This window comes from Callorhinus ursinus, unplaced genomic scaffold (genome assembly GCF_003265705.2).
Source record: "Callorhinus ursinus isolate GAN/ISIS: 27379988/994484 unplaced genomic scaffold, GSC_fseal_2.0 scaffold20, whole genome shotgun sequence".
Taxonomy (NCBI): domain Eukaryota; kingdom Metazoa; phylum Chordata; class Mammalia; order Carnivora; family Otariidae; genus Callorhinus; species Callorhinus ursinus.
Window position 1 is genome coordinate 31,565,952 of NW_027397082.1, and position 20,999 is coordinate 31,586,950.

Here is a 20,999-nt window from a genome sequence, read left to right on the forward strand (position 1 = left end):
AAAATGAGTGCTGTGTTACCCGGGTTCTAAAAATAAGAAAAAGGCTCTGAGAGGCATGGCTTTCACCAAGTCACTGGGTGCTCGGTGGCCCAGCTCTCACCCAGGTTCTGGTTGTGGCCCTGTGCTGGCAGGCCCAGCTTTGGGCAGAGCCCACCGTCATGAGTTCACCTGAGAAGAGGCACCACATCACTCACCATGACTGTGTACTCAGTCTGGGCTCGGACGGCATCCTTCAGGAGCAGCAACTTCTCTGACTCCTGTCAACAGACCAGAGATGGGGCTCTAAAGGGCTACTCAGTGACAAACAAGCTAAAGGAGCTGGCTGTCCCAGAGCCCAGCTGACAGGCAGCCCATAGCTGCCTCGCTGGCCTCCTGGAGACTCCTCAGGCAGAGCAAGACTTACCGGCACAGCAGCCTCGTGGTCAGTGATGGCTTTGACAAAACTCAGTGCCTCTGGAGTCGCTGATCGAATGTTGTCTACACGGCCCTCCTGGAACCGGCGAATGGACGCACTCTCGTAGGTGGGCACGAGTGTCCCGTGGAGCCTGCAGAAGATGGAAGATGAATGGCAAATGGCATTGCAGTCTCAGGAAACCAGAAACACTGAAAGAAAAATAGCCTCTGCGGGCTTTATTTTTACAGTCCTGGCTTGACTTGGTTAGTATTTCATTTTAATGTTAATAGAATTCTAGAGGAGATTTCCCAAAGATGAGTGTCGGGGAGTCGCTAATAGGAAGAGCTGTGTATGCGTTCATCCGCTGGTGACACTGTGTGGATATAAAATAATGAAGTGACGGGTAACTTTTCAAAAAATCCCAGTCTGGTGGGAAACCTAGAATTTTCTTCGAGACCTGATGAGTGTTTGATTAATAGCACAGAATGGAATAATGGTGTAATTAATCATTCATACCCTTGAGGGAATCCTATTTTATTTAGAACAATTCAAGCGCGACCTATGGATCTAGGCAGGGAGGGGGCTTTCGTGGTCATGAGTGGAAGCTGCGGCACAGGCCCGCCTGTCCGGGGGCAGCGGAGCTTCCAACAGACCCATGGGCGCCATGGCTGTGCCTCTCCTCCCTGAGGTCTGTGACAGGAGCCGCTCCCCACCCCAGCCAGGGAAAGTCCTTTCCTTAGGCACGCGAACCAAGTGAGCCCTCCAAGACTTGCACACCTGGCTGGCACACATCTTTCTCACCCATCAGCAAAGTCTTTCATGTTGGGGGTGGGGAGGAGGAAGACACAGAATCACAGAGGGGCCGTGACTGCACAACGTCGCGCACAAGTCACGGTCCTGCATGTTGGCCTGTCAGGGCACATATTTCCCGTGCTGGGGGAGTGCTAGGAGGAAAGCCGGGTCAGAGTCAGCACAGTGCTTGGCGCTGTAACTTGGCGAGAAGGTGAATAAACTTTCTGGACACTTCTGTCTCATTTCCCCAGGGAGGAAGGACTCTGGCAGGGAGCTCGTTTCCTGTCATCCCTATGGCCCCTGGAGGCAAACGCCATGCCCAGCACAAAAGTAGATGCCATCACTGGCTAGTCACTGATCAACCCCAATCTAGGCAGCTTCCAGGCTTCCGCTGAATCTAGAGGCAGATCCTATTTTGGCTGTTTGTTGAGCCCAGGAGCCTCTGGCCATGTCCACTGCTGGCCACGTCCAGTGCCACAGAGATTATTTGAGGGTAGAGGCGGCTGTGCTCTGTGCAGGGTCTGCTAGCCTCTCCTAGCTCTCGAATTGAAATGCTCTCTGAAGTAACCCCTGGAGGACCCTGACCTCATGGCCCATCTCCGCTACATGCCAGTATCAGAATGACGACAGCGGTTCCAGACACCAGGTCCTGCCGTGGCTCGATGTGTCCCCATGATGAGCACAGACCTCACGTGGGGTGACGTCAGCCTTCCCCAAGGAGTCCCAGTGCTCAGAGTGGCCAAAGCCACTTCCTTTCCCTGTGAGTCATGGCCCCTTGGGAGGACACTGGGATCTGGGATGCTGTGTCCACATGGGTGCTGTCTGCTTGTTAGTGAGACCTCCCTCCCCTGGCCTTATTGCGAGGTCACTTTATGTTCCCCCCATATATTGCAAAGTAAAAGCAGGTCCTGGTGGGGTCCTGTGCCAGTTGATGAGCTATTGCTTCAGGAACACTAGAACCAACAGGAGCCAGCCTTATCTTGAGGATGATCTACTTTGCATTTTAGTTTTAGCCTCCTATAAAAGACCAGTTGGCCTCCCTGCCCTGTCTTCAACCCTTACTCGCTACTTTCTCTCCTCGCCCAACACAGAGCTACCACGATATTTTTCTATACCACAGACCTGACTGTGCCACCCCCAGATAACACTCCCATAGTGTCTTCTCACGTCTGTGACTCAATCCCTGATGCCTACTCTGTGCCGGGTGTGTGAGATACCCAGAGTGTCAGGGTTGGGAGAGACAGTCTAGAAGACAAAATCGACAAATCAATGAACAAGGTAGCTCACGTGAATAATGACTGCCATGAGAAAAAGAGAACACAATGTGACAGGTTGGAAAGCTGGGTGGCGAGGGGGCCCAGAGTGGCTGCTTTAGGTAAGGGGGCGGGGAAGGCCTGTGAGGGCTGACACTTGGGCCGGAGGAGCTGGTGTGTGAAGAGTGGTGGTGGCAGCAGCGGGGGGCGCCGAGACACAGCCTGAGTAAAGGGCTGGAGGCGGGAGAGAGCTTGGGAGGAAGGCCCCAGCAGAGGCTAGTTCACAAGGAGGCTTTCTATGCCTGGACTTTGTTCTAAACATGGTGGGAAGCCATTGGGAGGGTTCAAGATGGAAAGTGATAGAAGCTGATTTGCATATTTCAAGGTTTACGATTCATGAAGATGGGAGTGGGAGCAGAGCCCTTGGGGAGCATGCTGTGGCTAAGCAAGCCCGAGATGACCGGGGAGGGGCCAGTGGCCATGGAGATGGGAAGACAGAGGGTAGGTCTGAGAGACATCTGGAGGACGCACATGGGGGTGTCACAGGTGGGAGAGGAGAGACAGGGATGAATCAAGGATGAGTTCACATTCTTTGACTTGACCCATGGAGGAGGGGATGGTGGTTCCACGTCCTTATCAAGGAACAGAGCACAGCTAGAGGGGCCCATGTGGCCTGGCTGAGGGCAGAAGGAGAAGTAGCCCCTGGGCCGCCTCTCAGGCAGCTTCCTAACTGTGATGTCCTTCCCTCTCTTTTCTGAGATTGGATTCACACTTTGAATCCCAGTTCAAGCAGTACCTCTTTCCATGCAGCCTGCCCTGCTCTTCCCATCTTTTAAGTCCACAGAAAGTCATTCCTCCCTCCAGGATGCTTCTAGACTCTGGAGTCTAGAGCAGCTTGTTGGGCAGCCCACCTGGGCAGAGTCGTTCGGCTGGCAGGCTTGGCTTACCTGTAGAAGGCCAGCTGGAGGGCCACCTGGATGAAGGCATCAGGACTGCATTTCTGCTTCTTAATGAATGTTTTCCCAAAGACGTCAAACTTATAAACAGTGAAGTCGAGATTCTTTACTATTCTGTGGAAGAAAAAGAAGAGGCGTTATTGCATGCAAAATAGAATGCGCGCACCACAAGTTCTAACCAAGTTGCTCAAGCTTGGTCTACGACCCGGTGCTCTGGAAGGGGAGGACATGGTCCTTACCCACTGGGAACATATTGGGTGTCAGAGACAGGCCTTGACATAAGTGGCAGAGGGCATGCCAGATCAGCTCCTCTGAGCTGAAGAGGAGGCTTGGCCGGGCAGGGCGGTGGCCCCATTCTGGTGATGGGGGAGGGGGCCCAGCTGCAGGGAGGGGCATAGGGGCACAGGGCCTGAGATTCATTTGCATGTGTAGGGAGAACACTGCCCACAAACAAAATCCCAGAAACCTGTTGCCCACGGAAGTGGGCCTGAAAGAAGCCATTCATCTGACCTGTTTGGGAATGTGTGTCCCACATCCTCAGATTCTTCTGGCATCCTGGCCATTCTGCCAGACCTGGCACATAGCCTTTGCCCAAGGAAAGGCCCATTTCTCAGATGGCTGTAAGCCATTATCTCTTCACAGAGACTCCTCCCTGTTTTACTATGAGAAGAAATGCCTGGGGCCTCCCTGGTGGTCATGGTCGCCACAGTGAGGGCTGCTCGTCTGGGCTTTGCTGGTGACTGTAAACCCATTTTACCCAGAAACAACTGCTGAGCGCATAAGTCACTGTCAGAGTAACAGGTAGATACCCTGAGTCTATACTGAGACCCTTGAGCACTTGTCTCCCCCTACCAATATTGACCAGTCTCCTCCTTCATAGTGAGTTTGGGGTCTGGGCTGGTTGTCCACTGGAGCAAAGTTTGGCAGGGTCCACATCATCTGTCCACTGGCTGTATGTGAATGCAGAGCCCTGGGTAGGCAACCTCAACCCTCCACTCACGCCCTTCCACAGGACTCAGATGCTCTCTGCCTGTTCAGCTCTCAGTGCGTCCGTGCCAGGTTCTCGGGACCCAGGGAGACTCCCCCCACAGTCCAGCCTGTTGGCCAACTGTCTCTGGACAGGCTGAGCTCATGGTCACATGGCCACCCGGAAACCCCTTGCTCGAGCCCTGCCCACTCAGACCCTGCCTCCTTCCACAGGCAGCTCGGAACCCCCGAGGCTCCTCCTGTTTTCCCACCCTCAGGCCTCTCCTGGCTCCCCACCTCTGGGAAGAGAACCTCGGGGGCCCCACTCCGATCTCTGAAAATGAGTGGGCGCCTTTCTCCACCCAAGGATGCCAGCCCACCAACTCACTCTCCTAGAGGCCTGCTCATCCCAAGAACAGCCCCGTATGGTTGAGATATCAGCACCATTTGTAGATGAATACCCGAGGCCTCCCCTACTCTCCCACATCAGCCAGTCAGCCCCCACAGCAGCTTGCCATGGACTGGTCCTCCCTACCCTCTGAGCCTGGCCATGATCTGTCCTGCTCACCATGCTCTTCCCACAGTCTCCTCACTGGCTCCCTGAAAACCCCTGCACCAAACCCTCCAGGGGCTTCTCCCCACTGCAAGACAGCGTCCAGCCCCCATAACACAAGAACAGCAAAGCTCTTCACAATGTGGCCTCAACTTCCCTTTAGTGCCTCAGTTCTGGCCATTCTCTCACTTGCTGGTTTCCAATCCACCCTGCATCTTCTATGAACCTTCTCTGTACAAGCTTGAACAAGCTGCCTTTCTGCCTCTTCTCTAGCTGCCTGCACCACAAACTCCTATCCATCCTTCAAGGCCTGTTTTGCAAAGCCCTCCCACAATGTCCTGGTAGAATTCCACTGCTGCGTCCTCTTGTGGGTTCAGGCCTGTATGCCCTTCTCTGGTTTGGGCACCTGTGTCACACATGTTTTGGTCTGGGGGTCTACCTCCTCCACTGAAGTGTGGACAGCAGGCTCCGTGGCATATTCATTTCTGTGTCCCTAGCCTTTCCACAGTCCTAGCGCATTCACATGTTTGATGAATGAATGAATGAATGAATGAATGATGCTCGCTTCCCGAATGAGGGAATGAACAACCAACGGCCAGATCTAGTTGCCAGCCTGCAGCTCCCTCCACAACTTGGCACTGTGCCAGTGCAGCCCCCCCCCAGAGGCCCACACCCATCCATACCCATCCCGGCCCTCCCGCATGGGTCCCATTAGGGACTGAACTGCCTCTCTTCCCTTGGGGAGAAAGGTCCCCTTGTCACATTGTAGTGTAAATTCAAGCAAATTGAAATAGCTTGGATTCAAATGACCTATTCAAACCAGTTGTTTATTACTCCCCCTGAAAGCAGGGGGATGATTTCCCCTCCTTGACTCAGCTCAGTCAGGTGAAACCCTTGAAAAAATAGCTCCATGTTTGCATTTTATGGAAATGATGGAGACTTCAGCAAGGTTATTTCCCCAAGAGTTATAACTCTCTTTTAGTTTGACTACATTTCCATGGGGAGGTGGGCAAGGGGCAGAGGTGGGCGAAAGGAGCAGAGAGCTGGGGTCTTTGAAAACTTCCAGGGGGCCTCATCGTCCCGGATGGAGGGGGTTGGGGTGAGGGTAGGCACGGGGTGACCCCAGAGCATTGCCCTTAAAAAGGCTTGGACTTTCTACCGTTGAAGTTTTTCCACCGAGGAAGCTAAGAGGCCTTGAATTTCCGGGGAGCATTTCCAACGCAGCCTCCTGGGGGCCGGGAGCTCGCTGACTGAGTCGGCCCGGACCAGCTTCTTGCTGCTCTTCACCCTGCAGGCACAAAAAGGTGGCAGCCTGCGGCCCTGGGAGCTGAAGGCTGTGGACATCAGTCCCTGTCCTCTGCGGTCATCCTAGCTGTTGGAGCCTCAGGGGGTGTGAGCTGCCTACCCCTGGATCCACTGCACAGATAAATAGACTGACTGACGCTCAATCAGAGAGGCCACCCAAATAAGCATGTAGCAGAGCCAGGATTTCAACCAGTTCCGCCTGACTCCAGAGCCTGCTATTTCCTACTCCACATACACTTGGAGAGAAACTGAAGAAGCAAACTGTGTTGTTTGTCTATGAGAGTTGGTATGGGCTTTTAGGCATTTAGAACTTAGATTCAGGGAGAAGATTGTGGAAAGAGAGAATGAGCAAGCCATGAATGGAGGAAGGAACTTGGTGTGTTTAAGGGATAGCAAAGCGCTCAGTCCAGCCAGCTTGGAAGCTAGGGAGAGAGATCCAGCCCAAGGGGATGGAAGGAGGTGCAGCTCAGAGACCTCCCCTCCTCTCTGCTGGGTCAACAGTCGGCCCAGCCCTGACTCAGAACAAGCACTAGGTATGGGTCTGGACTTCCCTGGGCCAAAGCAGATATTCCTTTTTGGCTAGGAATTCTTGGCCAAGCTTCTCCCTAACTGCCCTAAACCTGAAGTCCTGTCTGCGCCCACTGTCCGTGGCAGATAAAGTGTCTGATGATGTCAAGCTGATTTTCGAATCCATCTTTTGCTAAGACACTTTCCGGACTAACGCAGCCCCCCGGTGGCCACCCAAATTTTTCTTGGCCTAGCTTGGCAGCCCCTTGGCAGTCTGGCTTTGGCTCCCATGGCTGCTACAGAGGGGTGTTGTGCCCAGACTCACATGTGCTTGAGCAGATGCTCCGTGCACTGCACCAGGACGATGCCGTCAAACGGGGAGTGTTCGCACACCACACCACAAGTACCATCTCGGCCCACCACAAACTGTAATAAGGAGAGAGGTGAGTAGACCTCAGGTAGGGTCTGTATTTCAAACTGGCCCCTTGGCTCCAGGCCAGGTCTCCCTGGCCTCTCGGGGGGACCTCTCCTCCAAGGACACCAAAGCACATTATGTCCCAAAAAGAATGCTATATGAAATCACCACAGCCTGAGAATATGGGGGCCTCAGGACAGCTCTACTATGTGACCTCCTTCCCAGAAATGCTCCTGGCAGTGAGAGTGGAGCCTGAGTTTCCCTGGCTGAAGTAGCTCGGTGATTCCTAAGAGTTCACACTGAAGCTGTGCAGTTTCCTTGGTCATGGGCAAGTTCCGCTGGCTTCTATTAAGCCTGTGTCCCCCCCCCCCCCACAGTGTGCCACAGGGGCCACAATCCTATACAGCTTTGTGTGAGTATGTGTCTAAATGGACCCTGTGTGTTTGGCCCCCACTGATTTTGTTCCCAGGATCTAGACCTGTGTCTACCGCATAGTAGGCGCTCAATACTTTTGTTGAATGAGTGAATGAAAGATAATGATCCGATTTGGATGGTGTGCAGATTCCTAGGGAGAAAGAAGTTGTCTCTTGATGGGAGTGAAGGAAAGGTGTCTCTGAGGATGCTCCATGAACTGCTGCCTGGGCTTCGAGTCAGGGACCCGGATTCCAGGTCTGCCATGGCCTCATGCCAGCTGGGAGACCATCGACAGGACATTTCAGCTCTCTGGTTTCGGTCTGCTCCCATTTAAAATGGATCTAATAAATAAAGCCCAGTTCACAAGATTGCTATGAGGATTAGAGAGGAGGTTTGGGAAAGGTCCACAGGGACTGTAGGGAGTTTGTAAAGGGTGTACTTAGCTGACTTGAAAAAGAGACATACTCAGCATGTACAGAAGTTCTGGGAGAAAAGAATGAGCAGAATGAGATTTGACTTTTGAAGTGTAACCCAGATAAAGTGGGGCTGCCCATAGCCTGGCTCAGCACAGCATCACACTCAAGAGAGTCTAGTCCACCATCCATAAACAAGCAAGCAAACAAACAAGCTATTGACAGTTTTCTGATGCCCTTCCGGGACACTGTAACGCTCGATACACACGTGAGCTGACTCTCCTCCGGTCCTCCCCCCGGCCCTCACATAGTGTCAGTGGCCCGAATCTCTGCTCCCATTCTCCAAACAACCTTTCCACATAGTCTTTCTCAAAACTCATCCCTTGCAGTCTTTTCTCTTTTCCCCAATGTCCCCTGCTTCTCTGTCCTGAGACTAGCTCTTGATCGTTCAGCTCAGGTCCCTGGAGCTTGTTTGGCTTCTCCAGCTCATCTGATCCTTTGTCCTGCCTGTGAAAAGAGCCTGCGGGTGGGCTCAGTCACCTCTGTGGGGCAGGAGGGGAAGACTGTGCCCACTTGCACATTCATGCTTTTCTGTCCTTGCCACTAAAACAAAAGGGAGGAAAACAGTGCCTTTTTAAAACCACTACCGTGGCGTCCTATGTTTCTGGTCCTCTACATCCATTATATCATTTCATTCCCACAGCTGCTCCATGAAAGATTACAAGCCATTAGCACCACTGGCGGGGGCTAAAACAGCCAGTGCAGCAGCAAGTGAACCCATCAGAAATAGCAGAATCAATATGCAAACCAATAAAAAGGATAACCTGCAGAATATAGGGGCCAGAGAAGGAGACAAATGAAATGTTGCCCAGAAATGCTTATCAGTGGGAGCGATGCTAGCCCAAAGCATAACGATTGTTGGCTATTTAATATGGTCATTGTGAAGGGGTGGGGGAGGCTTTAAAAATAAACAAGGTTCAATTCAGGATTGACACACTGGAGAGAAAAGGCTGGAGGAACAGGAATGAATGGGCCCAACCTCTAACTTCATCCGCACCTGCATGAGTATTTCTCTCCAGGCCAAAGTGAATGTCTTGTTTCTGGGTTGATGTCATGTGAATCAAAAATATAGGAATTGCTTTATTTCATTGTATGACTTTCCTTCTGTGGAGATGCTGGGCTGTCCTACCTCTCAGGGATGGAGGGAGGTGTGTTAAAATGGCCAGGCGAGAGTGATGGAGGTTCAGAAAAGCTGGCATCCCTGGACATCAGACATGATTCTTGCTGAATGCATTGAGGTTGTGTTCAGTGGGGCCCCGGGGATGCCCCCACCTTACAGTGTGTGCTAGGAGAAGGGGAGTGAGCTCCAGGTCTGACCCGGAGATCCCACACGCCTGGCACAGGCTGTAGGAAGGTTGGGAGTTTGGGCAGGGTTTGGTCACTTGCTCCCAAGAAGAGTTCTGGCCGCACAAGGGCTGACACCAGTGGTACATTTCCAGTGCCTTCAGCTCCCTTGGCCCTGGATGCAGCATCCTGGGCAGCACAGGCCAGCAAGTGAGCCTGCCAGGCGTGAGCATCTGCTGGCTCAGGCCGCTGGCCATGCCACTGGGGAGGCTTACCTGCAGGGATTTGTCATACCAGCGGTTTGCCCCATTCTTGCTGCAGCCTCCGCCGTGAAGGAGCTGAAGTGCCCTGTTGGTGTCGCTGAGCTCCACGCCTCCCGGGGCGTCCAGGCACACGAGGCAGATGCAGCGTTCAATCATATCCAGCGCGTCCCGGTTGGTGGAGTCTGCAGGCCAGGCAAACAAGGCCTTAACCCCTACCCTCCAAACCCCAGGCCTGAGGTCCTCTCCGCAGAGCCCCACACGCGGCAGGCAGACACACACATGGACACCCAGCCCTTGAGCCGGTCTTGACTCCTTTCCCAACTCCGATGGGTGGGCCGTGGAGTCAGCTAGACTCTCCTGAGCTTCCGTGCTAATCCCAGCAGCCAGCCCACTCTCAGGGTCTCTGCAAGAGTCCCACTTCCTCTTTAGCTGTGGCCAGATCTGCCCCCAGATGGGCGGTCACTGGGCCTGCCTGCCAGGATGAAGAGGGCTCACACGGGGCCTTCTCCATGGACATCAGACCCTCAGGTCACCCTTTGCCAGGGGAGGAGCTCCAACTCCTCCATCCAGTGGTGTACACCGTCCCCCACTGTGGCCCTTGAGAGCCACATCTGGCACATAGGCATGTTTGTTTGTCCCGAACTAAAATTCTTAAACATTAGAGGCTGAAATCTGAAAATCAGTCAATTTCACATGAAAAGCTGAAGTAAGGGAGTCAAGGTGCTGCTCTCCCTGCCCCCCTGCCACCTCAGCGGTTTTTCCAATGCAGAGCGCAGATGGAAGGGCCCGGCTGCCTGCCCCAAAGCCATATCCAGCTGAGCCCACTGGGGCCATTTCAGGCAGGGGAAACTCATCAGGACAAAGAGACTAGAAGTCACTGAGTTGTGCGAGAGACGTATCACCAAGGCAGCTTGATTTCTCCATGGGGGACATTGGGCATAGGCTTCTTCCCCAAATAGAGCTGGGCCAACCGGATGGGCTGTCCCCCAGGGGGCCTCCTCCACCTCCACCACCTCCTCTATCCAGACTTTTGGGCTAGATGCTGTAACACAATGAGGTGCAGGGTTACCTCTCCCCTCACCCCAAGCCCCAGAGTATTCTATGCATAGAGGATGGGGTGCCAGGTGTTTGGAGGCAAGGGGGGGCACTATGGGGCAGAGACTACTAGCTGCATATGGCAATATCCATTCTCCCTTTAGTCACAGAGTTTCTGGTTTTAGCTTGGCACGGGGAGAACCAGAACTAAAGCTGCATTGCCCAGCCTCCGTTACAGTTAGGAAATTAGGAATCAAAATTCTGCCAACAAAATTTAGAAACACTATATGACAGCTTCCAAGGGACTTCCTTAAAAATAACTAGCATGTGCTCTTTGCCCCTCTTCCCACCTTCCTCTCTCTATTGCTTGGAACACTGGTATGATGGTTGGACCTCTAGCTTCCATTTTGGATGTTATGGATGTGGGCCACAGCCTTGCAGTGATGGAAGCATCCTAGCCACCATGTATCAGCTCTGACGGCTTACTTCTGGTATACGACACAGAGAGAAACCTCTGTTTTCTTTAAACCACTATTATTTTGAGTTTTCTGTCATATGTGACCAAATCTAATCCTAACTTATACCATCTGGTGATGTTGGGTTCACATTCTCACACTGCAAGAATTAGTTGGAGCTGAGAAGCTGCACCCTTGGTTTACCATTAGTCCTCTCTCATTCATTCAACCCCCTTGTTAGCTGTAGGTATTGAAATCCAAGGTCCCTGTCCAGGAGGCTATTTGTCAGAGAGAAACCTTCTGCGGGCTGAGGAGCCCTCCAAGATGAGAGTCAGGACCCTCCCTGCTCTCTCTTGTCCCATCAAGGCAGGCACTTGGGCAGGCCCTGGTCCTGAGTGCTGGCCCTCCTATTTCCTATAGTCAGCCCAAGCTCAGGCACACATACCTCTCTGTTCCTGCCCTTCCCCTCCCTACTGAGATCCCACTTACTGCTGAGTCAGAATTCCCTCTTTCAGAGTCCCTGGTTCTGGAAACTTCTCTTCTTCCAGAGCCTCAGGTCAAAAATTATGTCCATCATCTCTCATAGCCGTCTGAAATCTGCTTTCCTGAAGTCCGGGGAATGTGTGGGAGCAGGTGAGACTTCCACACCCTCAGGCTCAGGGTCTCTGTTCACCAGCCAGGTCCTGCCTGTGGGCTGGAGGCAGGCACAACAGTACCTTCCCTAGTCAATGGGAAGCTGAGTCCATACACAGTCCGACGTTGCCAATGGGCGCCTGTCCCTCCTTTTGTCCAGTGAAGGACCCAGGGGGGCCTCGATGAAGTCCTGTCTGTTCCTCCCTGCTCTTGGCCTCACCCTGACCCTCACTGGGGCATGTGGCGACTTCACCCTCCCAGTGCAGTCAGCCTTGAGTAGGGCAGTCCCTAAGACTCTCCCCTGGGCCTCTTCCACATGTGCTAGCCACAAGGATGCTAAGGCCACCTGTGCTGTTCCTTGCTCTGCCCACGTGATTGCTCCAGGTCATGAGAGATGTCCATATATAATCTCATGGAAGAGAGTCTCCAGTCCCCACTCATCCCCTTCCTCCCAACTCTTGCAAATCCCTGTCACAGCAAGCCTTCCCCTCTGGGAAGGAGAATGACAAGCAAGCCAGTCCATCCTTGGGTCATCTTTTCCCCACTTCCTGGATAGAATGAGGGCTTGGAGAGCACCATACTTTCAGGACCCCTCTTGATCCTGATGGAGCCAGGATGACTCCTTATCTTCTGCATGGCCGCTTGGGCTTTCCTGGAGTCTGATCAACTCCAAGGCTTTAGGCCATGCCCTGAGAATCTAAAGGTAAAGGCAACCCAGTTGAAGCTCTGGGGAAATTCCCCTTCCTTCTGCTCTTCAAGGATGGTGCATTCACCGTGTTGCCCTCTTCAACCTGAAATGACTTCTATTGCCCATGAGGTTGAATCTAAACATGGCCCTTTGGGCTCCATGGCTCACCATGCTGCCCCTCTGGGTCACCTCCCCTGAATCCCGGCACGGACCTCTTGCCTCCTGCCACTCTCTGGACACCTGGGCTCATTCATGTCTTCACCATAGCATAGGATGTCTCCTTCTCCTACTCTGCCTATCACAGTTTCACTCATAAATTCTTCCCAAGCTCCCTGATCCTTTAACGGGGCTGGCCCTATGCCTGGCATAGGTAGGAGCAGCCCGGACAGAGCTCCTTTCCTCTAGAACTCCTCACACCCAGAACACGCTGGCTGCTTGCTCAGTACAAAGAACCTCTGCTCTGTCCACCAGGCTGGCCTCGTACAGCAACTGGGTCCAGGGCTGGGCCAGTCCCCTCTATACCCCATGCCCCTACAGCACGTGACCCTGCTGCTGACCTCAGACCTCCCCAGGCTTCAAGAAGTCACTGCCAGTCCAGCCCCAGAAGCCCTGACACCCTCCCCCATGTCTGTGAGCTTGCAGAGGGTGGGAGTGGGTCCCCAGCCCAGATGGCACAGGAAAGGGTCCATGGCTGGCAGTGGACCGGGATAGGTGAGGCAGAGATCTGTGCATGCAGCTCAGAGAGGGTACCTGGAGAAGCCCGGCTGGCTTGGGGGTCAGAAAACCACTACCTCTGGGGCATGGAGCCTTGTGGGACTGGGGGGGATGGTGAGAGGTTGGGAGGGGATGGAGATAGGGAAGTGATTCCTTACCCTTTGCAAGGTTCCTAGCCTTGCCCATCTCTGCTCTAATAGGAGTCCCTGCCAATGGCCCTGGTGCCTGGCACTGCCCTGTGTGCTCTTCTGGTGTTTCCCTTGGGATCCCAGGCTGGCTGGAGACTTCAGAGCATGGGAAGGCCTTGGCCAGGCTGGGGTCAGATTCAAATAGGCAGAGAGGAAGGGAGAAGCATGTCAGGAGGGAGATAACAGTGCTAAAAAAGGTTCTGAGCGCTGGGCCGTAGACACCCAGGCTTGTGGGTGGAATGTGTGGGTGAGCAGACCACCCCAGGCTTCAGTTCACCCCCAGATTGTAGGTGAAAGCATGCCAGATTTAGGTGAGGTTGAAGAACGCAGTGAAGTGATGCTATTAGCTAGTCTTTGTTGAGCACCTAATATGTTCCAGGCATAAATCTAAGTCTTCATATTGATGAACATGAGATAGGCATTTTTATCATCCCCATTCACAGAGAAGCTAAATGTCTTGCCTAAAGGCACCCAGTAAACTGAGGGAGCTAGACTTGATCCCAGGCAAGCAACCCCAATGCCCAGTCTGCGAACAGATCATCAAGGGCTGTGAATGGCAGAATCGGGAATATGGGCTCCATCTAGTAACAGTGAGGAGCCACCAAAGGATCTTGGGCAGGGGTTGATGTGGTCAGAGCAGAATCTAGGAGGCCTAGCAGCCTGGGGAGGGTGTGGGCCTGGAGGCCAGTTAAGGGACTGTGGGCAGCCCCAATGCTGCACATCTAGGCCCTGTTGGCCACATCTCAGTGAGCTCTGAGAGCCCAGGCTGGGTAGCTGCCTACACCAAAATTTACTTAGAAATAGCCCCAAGGCCAATGTGGAGTGGGCAGGCCTGTCTAGCCAGGATGCTGGGGAGAAGGCCTAACACATGCTCTGGGCAGGAGAGTGGAGGCTTAGCACACTCCTTCCCAGCTGGACAACCCAAAGCTGACAGCAAACAAGGACAGCTCCCCAGGCATCAGTGCCCCAGTCACCTCCAGGCAGGAACGAGGGACCCCTGAGGGGGGACTGAGCCATCACCATCAAGGCAGGTTGTGCAGGGCCCCAGAGCTCAGCGCCAACCAACAGTAACCAGGTCCTGGCTCATTAGACAGGGTGAAATGGGAGCAGGACAGCAGAGCTGGGATGCCAGGTGGCCTTGCAAATGAACTCCCTGCATACGGGTAGCTGACAAGTTTATCATGTAAGGCAGAAAATGAACTACACCCAAATTCATCCACCATGACTCTGGCCCAAATGTAACAGAAACAGGGGGTGGTGGGCTGGAGGCATGCAGCAGGAGCCGTTTGTCTTGTGACTTTCTCATCGAGCACATGGAGGCTCGTTTAATGTGGTCAATCAATCTTCCTCAAGGAGCCCCTGCTTAATAGTGAGAAGTCGGAGCTGAGTAATAGGAGGAGCTTGCTCTGCTGCCCACGCCTGGGGAGTCGACAGCTTCAGTGATGTGGAAATTCCAGAGGCCACAAGGCCTTGGAGGACCCTAGAGCTTCTGTCAGAGACTGAAAGTTTACAGACTGTGACTAAGGTGAGCAAAGATGAAAGGAACACAGCACCTCTGTCTTTGGAGGGTTGCAGAAATCAGGTGCTGCTCCCTAACACCTCTACCTGTGTGTGTGTGTGTGTGTGTGTGCGTGCACGCACACACACACACACACACACGCGCGCGCGCGCGCGCTCAGAGCTCTATCTTGGACACTCACCTTCTCTGGTCTAGCTGGGAAGTTGGCTCACTCAGATTCCTACTGTCCTGCCTCACATGGTCTAGGGAAATGGAGGCACTAGGCTCCTTTTCTGAGGCTAAGAGCTTTTAAACCTTTGTCAATCCCATCTGAGGATTTTTCTTCCCCAGATGAAAGAATTGTATCTCCTTTGGGGATGGATATCTGCCATCACACATCCCATGTTCTTCTCTACTCTATGGCTTATGGAATAATCTTTATGCTCCCAGTCCCCAGAGGCTATGGAAATTTCAACAGAAGTATTTCTTGCCCAGTGAAACCTGCCTCTTGCAAATCAGAACTGCGTTTACTTGAGTTACAAAAGCCTCTTTAAAGAGCTCAAGAGGGAGGGACCTCTGCTTCCAGGAACATCAAGTGGATTTTTCCCTGTTCCTTCCACTAAAAATTCTGGACATATATTTAAAGCAAACATCAAAAGACTCTGAAAGATGGAAAGAGACCTCAGGAATTCCCTGGTGTTCTGGACTGAATTGTACCCCCTCCACTCTGAAATTCATATGTTGAAGCTTTAACCCTCAATATGACTGTATTTAAAATTGAGGCATTTAAAGAGGTAATTAAGGTTAAATGAGGTGATAAGGGTGGGGCTCTAAACCAATATGACCATTATCCTTAAAGAAGAGGAAGAGACACCAGGGATGTGTGTGCCCAGAGAAAAGACCATTGGAGGATGCAGTAAGATGGTGGTCATCTGCAAGCCACAGAGAAAGGCCTCAGGAGAAACTAACCCTGCCAACACCTTGACCTTGGACTTCTAGCTGCCAGAATGGTGAGAAATAAATTTCTGTTGTTTAAGCCGCTCAGTCTGTGGCATTTTGTTATGGTAGCCCTAAGAAATGAATTCACTGGGTTTTCTGTTTTATGTAAAATTTCCCAGACTTGGAGTTCAAATAACCAGTAACATAAAACACAAATAAATGTAGACAAAAAATAAAAATCCAGCAAAAGCTTGCTTTCTTTAGCCAAAGGACCAGGGAAGAGAAAGACTAGCAAGGCAGAAAACTTTTAGATAATAACCTTCCTCCATGCCAGCAAAGGTGGAGTGAGGAGCCTAGACTTCTACCATAACCAGTCTGTAATAAAGCATCTCAGCCTCTGATGGTATCAGAGAAGGCATAGTCTCAGATAGAAGCTGAGACATCCATCTCCACTGGATAGTAACCACCACCTCAGTTGCTCCATAGACAGCATCAGTAGAGAACATATGGGGACCTTGAATTCCCACTCCCATTAGCATTAATAAGGATCATCCTCCTCCGGAGTGTCAATATAGGCCCCATGAGAAACCTGGACTTCTACTTCCACCTGGCTATAACAAGGTAGCACCCACCCCCTGCTCCTGCTGGAGTGGTGTCAGAAAGCCAGCTAAAACAGAAGGTTTAAATAACATCCAGAGTCTCATAATATAACACATCCAGGTTTCAATAGAAAATCACTTATCACATCAAGAACCAGAGAAATCTCAACTTGAATGAAAAAAAGACAATCAGTAGATGCCCAACACTGATATGACAGGAATGTTAGAATTATGTGACAAATATTTTGAAGTTAATCATCATAAAACTGAAAAATCTGTGGGGCAAAAGATCTAACAAGCATGCCATTGGAGTCCCAGAAGGAAAGGAAAAAGAGCAGAGAAGGAAAGTACTCAGAGAAATAATGGCCAAAAACTTCCTAAATTTGGCAAAAGGCATAAACCTAAAGATTCAAGATTCAGTTAATTCCACATAGGATAAATTCAAAGAAATCCACATCAACACATTATCATAGTCAAACTTCTGACAACTAAAGACAAAGAAAAAAATCTTGAAAGCAGAGAGAAAGAAATGATGTTTTATCTATAGAGGAAAAAACAATTCAAATTATGATGTATACATCCATGATTGATGTATATATAAAGTAATACCTATAGAAACCACTAGAGAAGCTATACAAACAGATACACTAAAAACATTACGATAAATCAAAATGGAATTCTAAAAAATGTTCAAGTAACCCATAGGAAGGCAAGAAAAAGAAAACAAGAATTGAAAAACAGAGGTGACAAAAACCAAAATGGCAGCATTAAATCCCAGTGTATCAATAATTTCAGTGATAGAAATTGACAAAGTAGATTAAAAAAACGCATCTTAGTTATATTCCATCTATAAGAAACCCACATCAAATATAATGGTATAGATTGGTTGAAAGTAAAAAAAAGAAAAATACATGTAAAGCAAACATTAATCAAAAGAAAGCAGGGGTTGCCTTGTTAATATCAGATTAAGTAAGCTTCAGAGCAAAGAAAATTACCAGAGACATTGAAGGCATTACATAAAATAAAATGGTCAGTCTACCAGGAAGACATAACAATCCTATATGTGTATGTAACAAACATACCACAAAATCTGTGAAGAAAAGACTGACAGAACTGAAGGGAGAATAGACAAATCCACAATTATACTTGGGGACTTAAACACCCCTTTCTTGATAATTGATAGAACAACTAGAAAATAAGCAAGCATATAGAAAAACTCAACAACACCATCAGTCAATCTAATTGACATTTATAGAACACTCCACCCAACAACAGCAGAATGCACATTCTTTTCAAGTGCTCATGGAATATATACGCCAAAGTAGACCATATTCTAGGCTATAAAACACCCTCAAATAACTGAAATCATACAAAATGTATTTTCTGATGTATGAGACCAAAGAAAAATAAAAAACAAGAAAATTTCCAAACATTTGGAAACCAAATAATACTCTTCCAAATAAGCCATGGGTGAAAGAGAAAGTCTTAAGGGAAATTAAGAAAAAAACATTGCAATGAGTGAAAATAAAAGTATACCTTATCCAGATTCGTGAGTCACAGCTAAAGCCAGATTGAGAAGGAAATATATAGCACAAATGCTGACAGAGATAAGAAGGGAAGTCTTAAAGAATTCTATAAGCTCTTACCTGAAGAACCCAGAAAAAGAAGAGTAAAATAAACCAAAAGCAATCAGGAGGTAGGAAATAACAAGAATCAGAAACCAACAGAATTGAAAACAAAACAACAAAAACAATGAAAAGAAATCTAGTTCCTTTAGAAGATCAATCAAATTTCTAGCAAGGCTTGCGAGAGAGAGAGAACATTATCAGGGATGAAATAGGGATAACACTACAGACCCTGCAGACATCAAAAAGATTATAAAAAAATACTATGAACAACTCTACAGACATAAATTTGACAACTTAGATGAAATGGAGCGATTTCTTGAGAAGTGTAAACTACCCACAAGGCACCATATATAAAAGAAATAATTTGGAGAGCCCTATAACTATTAAGAAAGTTGAATTTATAAGTTTTAAACTCCAGAAAAAGAAATCTCTAGGCCCAGAAGTTGTCACTGGAGAATTGTACCAAATATTTAAGGAAGAATTAAAACCCATCTATACAATTTCTTCCAGATAATGTAAGAGGAAAGAACACTTCTCAATTCATTTTATGAATCGAGTGTTACCCTTATACCAAAACAAGATGAAAAGAGTACCCAAAGAAGAAAAAAAGCCACAACACCCAACCAACTACAGACCAATAATCCTCATGAATATGGATACAAAAATATTGAACAATATATAATCAAATAGAATTAAGCAACATATAAAAAATTATATACGAAGTAGGGCCTATTACAGGAACGCAAGGCTGGTTAAATATCTGAAAAGCGATCTATCTAATCCACCATATTAACAGGTTCTAGAAATATCATGATTATATCAATTGATGCAGTAAAAATATTTGATAATACTTTTAAAATTCAATATCTATTCACAATAAAATCTCAGAAAAATAAAAACAGAGGGGAGCTTCCTCAACTTCATAAAGAATATCTACAAAAAAGTTTATAGTTAACATCATTTTAAAGGTGAAAGATTGCATGCCTTTCCCCTAAGATCAAGAAAAAGAAAGAATACCCACTCTTACCGCTGTTGTTCAACATAGTACCAGAAGTTCTGCCCAGTGCAATAAGGCAATAAAAGGGATTAAAAAGGATACAGATCAGAAGGAAAAAAAAATCCCTACTTTCATATGACGTGATTGTGTAGAAATTCTAAGGAATATACCAAAAAACCCAAACAAAAACAAACCCACCCCAAACATCCTAGAACTAATAAATGAGTTCATCAAGTTTGCAAGATATAAGATAGACATACAAAAATCAATTGTATTTCTGTACACCAGTGACAAGCACATGAACACGAAAATTAAAAATATAACACCACTTACAATGATGCAAAACACTGAAACACTTCAGTGTATCTAACAAAAATGTGCAGGACTTGTATGCTGAAACTACAGAACACTAATAAAAGAAATCAAAGAGGATCTAAGTAAATGGAGAGACGTGTTGTGTTCATGCATAGGAAGACTCAACATTGTGCAGATGTCCATTCTCCCCAAACTGATACACAGGTTTAAGACAGTTTCCGTCAAAATCCCAGCAAGATTTTGTAGATATAGACAAGATTATTCTAAAATTTATATGAAAGGCAAAGGAACTAGAATAGCTAAAATAATTTTGAAAAGAAATAGAGTTGAAGGAACCAGTACATCCAATTCCAAGACTTATAATATAGCTACATAACCAAGAATATGTGGTATTGGCAGAGAGATGAGCACAGAGATCAATGGAAGAGAATAGAAAACCCCAAAATGGACTCACATAAAAATGCCTGATTTTGACAAAGGCATGAAAGTGATTCAGTGGAGAAAGGATGGCCTTTTCAACAATGTTGCTGGAGCAATTGGACACCTATAGGCAAAATAAATAAATAAATAAATAAATAAATAAATAAATAAATAAATAAACAAACAAACTTAAAATTAAAATTAAAAATAAATAAAAAAGAAAGCCTCGCTATAAATCTTCACACCTTACAAAAAGTTTAATTCAAAATGTATCATAAACTTAAATGTACCAATGTAATAATCAACTTTTAGAAAAAATATAGGAGAAAATCTTTGGGATCTAGGGCTAGGCAAAGAATTCTTAGACTTGACATCAAATGCATGACCCATTAACGGAAAAATTGAGAAACTGGACTTCACCAAAACCGAAAACATTTACTCAGTGAAACACCATGTTAAGAAGATGAAACCATAAGTTACAGATAGGGAGAAAATATAGAACCACATAGCCAAGAAAGGGCTAGTAAAGAATACATAAACAACTCTCAGAATTCACAGTAAAAAAAGAAAAAAACAAACACAAAAAAACCCCACAAAAAACCCAAAAACCCAAACCCAAACAATCTAATTAGAAAATGAGCAAAAGATAGGAAATGACATTTCATCAAAGAGGATATAAAGATGGAAATTAGCATATGAAAAGATACTCAGCATCATTGGTCACTTAAAAAATGTAAATTAAAACTACAGAAAGATATCACTACACACCAATTAGAAAGGCTAAAATAAGAAATAGTGACAACACCAAATGCTGACAAGGATGTAGAGAAACTGGATCACTCATACATTGCTGATGGGAATGTAAAGTTGTACAGCCAATCTGGAAAACATTTTAGCAGTTTCTTTAAAAATGAAACATGCAGCTATCAATTTTATTCCTGGAATTTTTGCTAAAATGAAAACTTATCACACAAAAACAAAAAATATATATATAATACATATTATGTATATATTATTGGTGGTCAGTGGTGGAATCAGGGCATCTGTCTTATTATCACACAAAAACAAAAAATATATATGATATATATTTTTTGTCTGTGGTGGTGGTCAGTGGTGGAATCAGGGCATCTGTCTTATTATATAATATATATATATAATGTTTATAGTAGGTTTATAGCCAAAAAGTAGGGACAACTCAGGTGTCCTTCAATGTATGAATGATATCACCCATTGTAATACACTCATACCAAGGAATAAATAAAAAGAAATGAACTATTGACACATGGGACAATGTGGATGAATCTCCAGAGAATTA

At 48.0% G+C, this 20,999-nt stretch overlaps 1 protein-coding gene across 2 annotated transcripts in view; it reads right to left on the reverse strand.

Annotated features, from left to right (window-relative positions):
• The window catches only part of CHAT (choline O-acetyltransferase), a 48,638-nt gene that overhangs the window by 11,042 nt on the left and 16,597 nt on the right, over window positions 1-20,999 (reverse strand). For both annotated transcript variants that reach the window (XM_025880976.2, XM_073904505.1), the window contains exons 7-12: window positions 9,588-9,757; window positions 7,052-7,152; window positions 6,074-6,202; window positions 3,387-3,509; window positions 404-545; window positions 195-257 (exon numbers count right to left, since the gene is read on the reverse strand). In XM_025880976.2, the coding sequence (XP_025736761.1) occupies window positions 195-257; window positions 404-545; window positions 3,387-3,509; window positions 6,074-6,202; window positions 7,052-7,152; window positions 9,588-9,757 (728 nt within the window). The remainder of the gene's footprint in view (window positions 1-194; window positions 258-403; window positions 546-3,386; window positions 3,510-6,073; window positions 6,203-7,051; window positions 7,153-9,587; window positions 9,758-20,999) is intronic.